At 45.5% G+C, this 7,314-nt stretch overlaps 1 protein-coding gene across 1 annotated transcript in view; it reads left to right on the plus strand.

The window, feature by feature from the left end:
* Window positions 1–7,314, plus strand: part of sptbn4b (spectrin, beta, non-erythrocytic 4b) — a 96,035-nt gene that overhangs the window by 49,467 nt on the left and 39,254 nt on the right. Inside the window, exon 20 of the mRNA XM_076282894.1 lies at window positions 310–456. Within this exon, the coding sequence (XP_076139009.1) occupies window positions 310–456 (147 nt within the window). The remainder of the gene's footprint in view (window positions 1–309; window positions 457–7,314) is intronic.

Genomic DNA, 7,314 nt, shown 5'->3' on the forward strand with positions numbered 1-7,314 from the left:
TTCACATCTTGTTATGCTTTTATCAAGTCTGTAAATGTGTGTTGATACTGTTAGCTGTGTTTATGTGGACACTTGCATGCTTGTCTCTCTCTTTGTGTGTGTGTGTGTGTACATGTCTATGTGTGTGTGTGTGTGTGTGTGTGTATCTGTGTACCTCTGAGAGTGTTTGTTTATTTGTCAGCATGCGGAAATACAGTATCTCACAATGTCCGTGTCCTCCCTATCTCTCTCTCTCTCCCTCCCTCTTGCCCTCTTTCTCTCTCTCTCTCTGTCTCTCTGTCTCTCTCTTTCTCTCTCCTATATGTCCAGCTGGGGGACTGGGTGGCAGAGAAGATGCTCATGGCGCGCGACACGTCCCGTGATGAGATGCAGAAGCTGCACAAGAAGTGGCTGAAGCACCAGGCCTTCATGGCCGAGCTGGCACAGAACAAGGAGTGGCTGGACAAGATCGAGAAGGTGAGGACCGACTAGCTAGTTCAAATTCACTTCCTGCTTGTCCACTGACCAGCTGTCTTTAAGAGTAACAGAGCAGTGTTACAGGCAGACTATACGAGGTGCACAGCTGAAGCATTCCGTTAGCGGAGCGTTAAAATAATTTTAGAAGACTGGTCTATTTTATTTCCGAATGAACGCGCCACTTACACGTCTGGTGTAGCCAGTTCCATTGATTACAGTGGAAGCTAATTGTTGCAGAGTACGCACCGTGAACAGAGCGCTTCAGTTACGTGCCTGGTGTAGCTTGCCTGTTGGTGTCAATATAGTGAAAAATGGCATGTGGTGTGGTGTTAGACTGTATTATGACTCCAGAAAGGTCTTTACCATACATGTGGTGTTCTGATTTTACCAGCATTGCAAGATGGCAGACTCACTGGGATTCATTAATGTTGGCAAAGTAAACTTTGTGGGTTGTTTGAATGACACGATTAGCACGAGTCCCAGTTTTACCCTGCATGTCAAGTTTTTACCGTTGTATAGTTGAGACTATATACAGTACTTGCATGATGTCGAAACCTTCGTATTCTTTGCCGATCATATGACCATACTGAATGCCGGAATCACCCAAACAATGTAACACTCAGTAGAAGTGTATGCGAACAGAATGACATAATGAAGCTGTAGCTGGACCGGACCTAACTGTTGTGTACGTCAGGAGATATGTATGTCATCTGGCTTTGTAGCTGAATGTGCTTTTCCTTTGGTGGTGACTTGCCATGGATCATGAATGTCATGTTTGTCACCGTAAGCACAAAATAGTGCAGGACGGCGGCTTTCTACCGCGTGACGAAGTGACCATGTCTTTGTTAACTTTTTTTCTGAAAATATTGTCCTGTTTGACCTCGTCTGGTTTTATTTTAAGAAGAGAAATTGCTTAAGACACAGGTGTAGTGATGCTTGGCTATGCTGACAATTGCAAGGGAAACTACATTGTGATGTGGCCATTTTTCATAGATGTTTATGTGCTGATATTTGTGAATTCATACAAATCTGCAAGACAGATAGTCTGATGCCGTACGATTAAGCTTGTAAACTGCATATTTGAGGCTGAAGTCAATATCTCTGTGCTTCCTCATTGGATTAAGTGATACATGATTTGTTACTTTGTGTGAAAGACCACTAACACTATGGAGCTCTGTGGCAGTTTCAGATCTTGCTGGTAGTAAGGTAGTGATGACTCCGTGGCAGTTTAAGATCTTGCTGGTAGGGTAGTGATGGCTCTGTGACAGTTTAAGATCTTGCTGGTAGCCAGGATAGTGATGGCTCTGTGGCAGTTTAAGATCTTGCTGGTAGGGTAGTGATGGCTCTGTGGCAGTTTAAGATCTTGCTGGTAGCCAGGGTAGTGATGGCTCTGTGGCAGTTTAAGATATTGCTGGTAGCCAGGGTAGTGATGGCTCTGTGGCAGTTTAAGATCTTGCTGGTAGCCAGGGTAGTGATGGCTCTGTGGCAGTTTAAGATCTTGCTGGTAGCCAGGGTAGTGATGGCTCTGTGGCAGTTTAAGATCTTGCTGGTAGCCAGGGCAGTGATGGCTCTGTGGCAGTTTAAGATCTTGCTGGTAGCCAGGGTAGTGATGGCTCTGTGGCAGTTTAAGATCTTGCTGGTAGCCAGGGTAGTGATGGCTCTGTGGCAGTTTAAGATCTTGCTGGTAGCCAGGGTAGTGATGGCTCTGTGGCAGTTTAAGATCTTGCTGGTAGCCAGGGTAGTGATGGCTCTGTGGCAGTTTAAGATCTTGCTGGTAGCCAGGGTAGTGATGGCTCTGTGGCAGTTTAAGATCTTGCTGGTAGCCAGGGTAGTGATGGCTCTGTGGCAGTTTAAGATCTTGCTGGTAGCCAGGGTAGTGATGGCTCTGTGGCAGTTTAAGATCTTGCTGGTAGCCAGGGTAATGATGGCTCTGTGGCAGTTTAAGATCTTGCTGGTAGCCAGGGTAGTGATGGCTCTGTGGCAGTTTAAGATATTGCTGGTAGCCAGGGTAGTGATGGCTCTGTGTATGACGAAAAGTTTGTCTTGTTTTCTGTTTCTCAACCTGTGGGCTGCTTGGCTCAGCAGAGGGGTGTTAGTGAGGGTAGCGGTTGGAGGCCTTGGGAGAAAAGGAAAGTGAAGGGACAAAGAAAGTCCTTTTGTGATCAATTAAAACACTGACATTCCCACTGATACTCGGGACAGTTTTTGTTTTCAGCTTTATTGAATTCCCCTGATCCCTCCTCTGGTGTTGTTCTTCTCTGGTCTTCCTCCGATGTATGTCTCCAGTCCCTGAGCGAACTCCTATCCTCATGCTCAGAGGGCTGGGGGAAGTTCAACTCCTATCCTCATGCTCAGAGGGCTGGGGGAAGTTCAACTATCCTCATGCTCAGAGGGCTGGGGGAAGTTCAACTCCTATCCTCATGCTCAGACGGCTGGGGGAAGTTCAACTCCTATCCTCATGCTCAGAGGGCTGGGGGAAGTTCAACTCCGTGTCAGTGGAGAGACAGAGAGAAACGTGTTGTGACAGTTGTTTTCCCACCCCAGTAATAGAGTCACATAGTTGCCAATGCCTCTGAACTGCAACTGAAGAAGTGCTTTTTTGTTGTGAGTGCTTTGTGAGTGCCTCACCTAGTGTAAAACTCTCCGCTCTAAAAACGTTGGTAGGCCTAATACCATAGTGAGCCTATATAGCAGCCTAGCTCCAAATAGTTGAGTGTTAAGTCTGACAGGCACTGTGCATTTTTTTCAGTCGCATAACTCACACAACATGTTTCAAATGGATGCGATTGCTGTACTCACACAGTACATTCGACTGCTCAAACTGCAAGACAGCTGACAAAAAATTATTAGGGTCCAGAAGTGCAATCGGATCAGACTGGAGCATTCATTGTTACGTCTTCTAATCGGGTGTCATGAACCTGCTCAAGTTACACGAGGTCGGACTGGATTTCAGCCTAAATCAAAAGTTGGTTGGATCCGACTGATACAGGGCTAAAATTGGGTCAGAATTCCAGAGTGTCAGGGACAGTGTGGTGAATGCCAAAATTGGCGGTGGTAGTGTAGTGAAACAGGGTTTGAATGCAGTAGCCTGAAAACTCGTGAGCTCCAGGGAGTCTGGCCCTGCAATTAATTGAATCTGTAAGTCACTTTGGATTAAAGCATCAGCCAAAAAATGTATAAAGAATAAAAGCATGAAGTGTCATGCCCTTGTGATGTCATAAAGAGTGTGCTTGACAGTGGGGCATGTAGGACGCAGTGGAGTCATGCCCTTGTGATGTCATTAAGAGTGAGCTTGACAGTGGGGCATTTAGGACGCAGTGGAGTCATGCCCTTGTGATGTCATTAAGAGTGTGCTTGACAGTGGGGCATTTAGGGTGCAGTGGAGTCATGCCCTTGTGATGTCATTAAGAGTGTGCTTGACAGTGGGGCATTTAGGATGCAGTGGAGTCATGCCCTTGTGATGTCATTAAGAGTGTGCTTGACAGTGGGGCATTTAGGGTGCAGTGGAGTCATGCCCTTGTGATGTCATTAAGAGTGTGCTTGACAGTGGGGCATTTAGGATGCAGTGGAGTCATGCCCTTGTGATGTCATTAAGAGTGTGCTTGACAGTGGGGCATTTAGGACGCAGTGGAGTCATGACTCACATCAGGTGAAACATCACCTGGGGCCTGCTGTTTTCTCAAGTGTCACACGCACCCCAAAAAAGCAACCTGAACTGGGCTGTTTTAAAATAGACCTGAGTGGGGAGAGAGGGAGAGAGAAAGAGAAAGAGAGAGAGAGAGAGAGTGTGTGTGTGTGTGAGAGAGAGAGTGAGACAGTAAGAGAGTGAGAGAGAGAGAGAAAAAGACAGAAAGAGCGAGTGAGAGAGAGACTCTAGATGAGCGTCCTTGTGTAGAAACTTTAGAGCAGTCTGGCAGCATCCCTCTGTTCTCCTCTGGGTGGATGGCACTACACTTGCCCATTCGGTGCAGCACGGAGAGCGCATGCATAATGCACTGGTGACATGAATTCAGCAGCTTGCCTTTTATGGTAGAATCCTGATATTCAGGGCTTGAGGATGTGCAATTTCTTTCATGTGTTTTTGTTCTAGTTTCCATGTACTTTCTGTGTTTGTGTGTCTGATTTGGTGTGTGTACTGTATGTGTGTGTGTGTGTGTGTGTGTGTGTGTGCCCATGTGCTGGTGTCCTCTGTGTGTGTGTGCATGTGTGCACGCGCAGTCTCTCCCTATGTGTGTGTGTGTGTGTGTTTGTGTGCGTGTGTGTGTGTGCGCACGCACCTACACATTATTTATTTGTGTGTGTGTGTGTGTGTGTGTGTGTGTGTGTGTGTGTGTGTGTGTGTGTGTATCTCTGTGTGTGTGTGTGTGTGTGTGTGTGTGTGTGTGTGTGTGTGTGTGTGTGTGTGTGTGTGTGTGTGTGTGTGTACTGTGTGTGCGTGTGCGCACACACATAAACATTATTTCTGTGTACAGACTGTGTACTCAGCACAATACTGTCCTATTTACTGTCCAGCCGGTGCAGACTGGCCCAAGCTGGTGAAAGGAGATTGGTACGGTTCGTCTGCGTGGCTGCTTCAGTGAGGACAAGGGCACAGAGGCACCACAACAGACGACTCCCATAAGGGGAGTAATATATCTTACTTTGAGGGCTCACTGACCAACTGAGGAGGATGAGACAAGACCGCCATCAAGACCTCCGACAGGCCTCCGAGCTGGGCTGTGCAACAGTGCTGTCAGTCTTTTGTTTTAAGTCTGCTGTCTAGATACATGGACCCTCTATGCTAGGGGGTATATTGAATGTCTTGGTTAGGCACATATTTGTCATTCTCATTTCATATTCTACAGTCATACTTGTTCCAAAGCTTAGAAAGGATGCCTGCCTAGCATAGTTGTGTTTTGAAGGTTGCATTTTACCACTTACAGTGCCTATACAAATTGTTCACCCCCCTTGGATATTTCCACTTGTACTGCTTTTATAAATTTACAGAAATATAATGCTTATTTTGCATTATATGATTTTAATTAATTAACATTACTTTGTAGAAATTAAAAAGGGGATTTTTGGAAATTATTGTTTAAAAAGGCCACATTAAATTGACAAAAAATCAATTTATTAAAGCAATAAAAGGGGAAAAGGGGGGGTGAATACTTTGTATAGGCACTGTATTCTCAGTTAACTCATACAGGTTTGACACATGCATAGATCTAGCCAGCCCCCAGTGTTTTACAGGAGGGGTGCAGAGAAGGCTAGGGGGTAGAGGTCACTAAACTGAAGAGGCATGAGAAGGCCAGGGAGCAGAGGTCACTAAACTGAGGACACATGAGAAGGCTAGGGAGTAGAGGTCACTAAACTGAAGAGGCATGAGAAGGCCAGGGAGCAGAGGTCACTAAACTGAGGAGGCATGAGAAGGCTAGGGAGCAGAGGTCAGTATACTGAGGAGGCATGAGAAGGCTAGGGAGCAGAGGTCAGTATACTGAGGACACATGAGAAGGCTTGGGAGCAGAGGTCAGTATACTGAGGAGACATGAGAAGGCTAGGGAGCAGAGGTCAGTATACTGAGGAGACATGAGAAGGCTAGGGAGCAGAGGTCAATAAACTGAGGACACATGAGGCCTTTGAGGTGTAAATCAGACAGGCCACCGCAAGCAGGTCAGCTCAGCCATGACAGCAACCACAGAGCAGCCTTGAGTAGTGTGTTCATCAGAGACACCCCACACCACACACTCACAGGAGGTAGACGTAGACACACACACACACACAGCACGCACAGCTTGCCTGGGCATAAAGACTTTTTCAATGGAGCGTCTCCAGACTGAATGTCCTGAGCTCTGATTCTGTGGGCAGGGTAAATTCGGGTTGGCTTGCAGGTTACTCCAGTTTAGTACACAAAGGCAAACGTTCAAGGTGAATGCCTTATTTTCAACGTTTTTGTCTGAAAATCACTCAATTTAAATGTTTACGTGTTTTCAGTGAACTAAAAGTAAATGGGAAAACCCCTTGCCTTTCTTTGCTGTGTTGTTTTGAATGCATCTCTGTGTTTGTGGGAAAGGCATCTGTGGGCCATTTGGAACTTTAAATGTAATTTCCGGATCTATGCATTTGGTGATGGATACAGATTAGCATTCTGATTTAATTTAATGAGAGAAATGCTCTACAGACACAGACTTGCAGGACACATTGCAAAGAAGAGAAAATAATAGAAAAAAAAAAACAAATCTGGAAACATTTCTAGTCATCAAAGTCTTGCCAGGGTGAGATGATGGCTGACATGGTCGTGTATGTCACGGTTGAAGTGCTCAGGAGTTATCTGTCATGACCACGGCTCGACACCTTGTATGTTGACATGAATTTGTTGTGGTATTGCCATAAATGCTGGATTGAGTGTTTAGCTTCTGTTCTATCTGTTCTAGATGCCAGTCAAGGTTGTGGTTTATGGGCTTTTGGATTGTGCATTGCCACTGTGGGCGTTTGTGTTGCATGGCTAACGGAGGGTTTTGGACGCTGTCTTTTTTTAGAAAATATTTATTAACTTCATTGTGATTTTTGGAAGGCATTGGAAGCCACTTTGCATTCCTAGATTGTGTGGTGTAGTGTTATTTTCAAGTGAGTTTTCAGCTTGAATTTTTAAACTGTCTGGTACTAGATATCGGATGGGTTCGGTTTTTGCCTTTTCTCATGACGTGTTGTGTTGTGAATCTACAGTGTAGGTCTTTGAATGCCATTATGTGTTGTGAATCTACAGTGTAGGTCTTTTTAATGCCATTATGTGTTGTGAATCTACAGTGTAGGTCTTTTTAATGCCATTATGTGTTGTGGCACTGAGAGATGTTGTGACAGGTTGTATTGTGATTTGCAAAC

This window comes from Alosa pseudoharengus, unplaced genomic scaffold, assembly GCF_046254945.1.
Source record: "Alosa pseudoharengus isolate Yale_2024_CS ecotype anadromous, Long Island Sound unplaced genomic scaffold, YU_APseudo_1.1 YU_APseudo_1.1_scf_13, whole genome shotgun sequence".
Lineage (NCBI taxonomy): Eukaryota > Metazoa > Chordata > Actinopteri > Clupeiformes > Clupeidae > Alosa > Alosa pseudoharengus.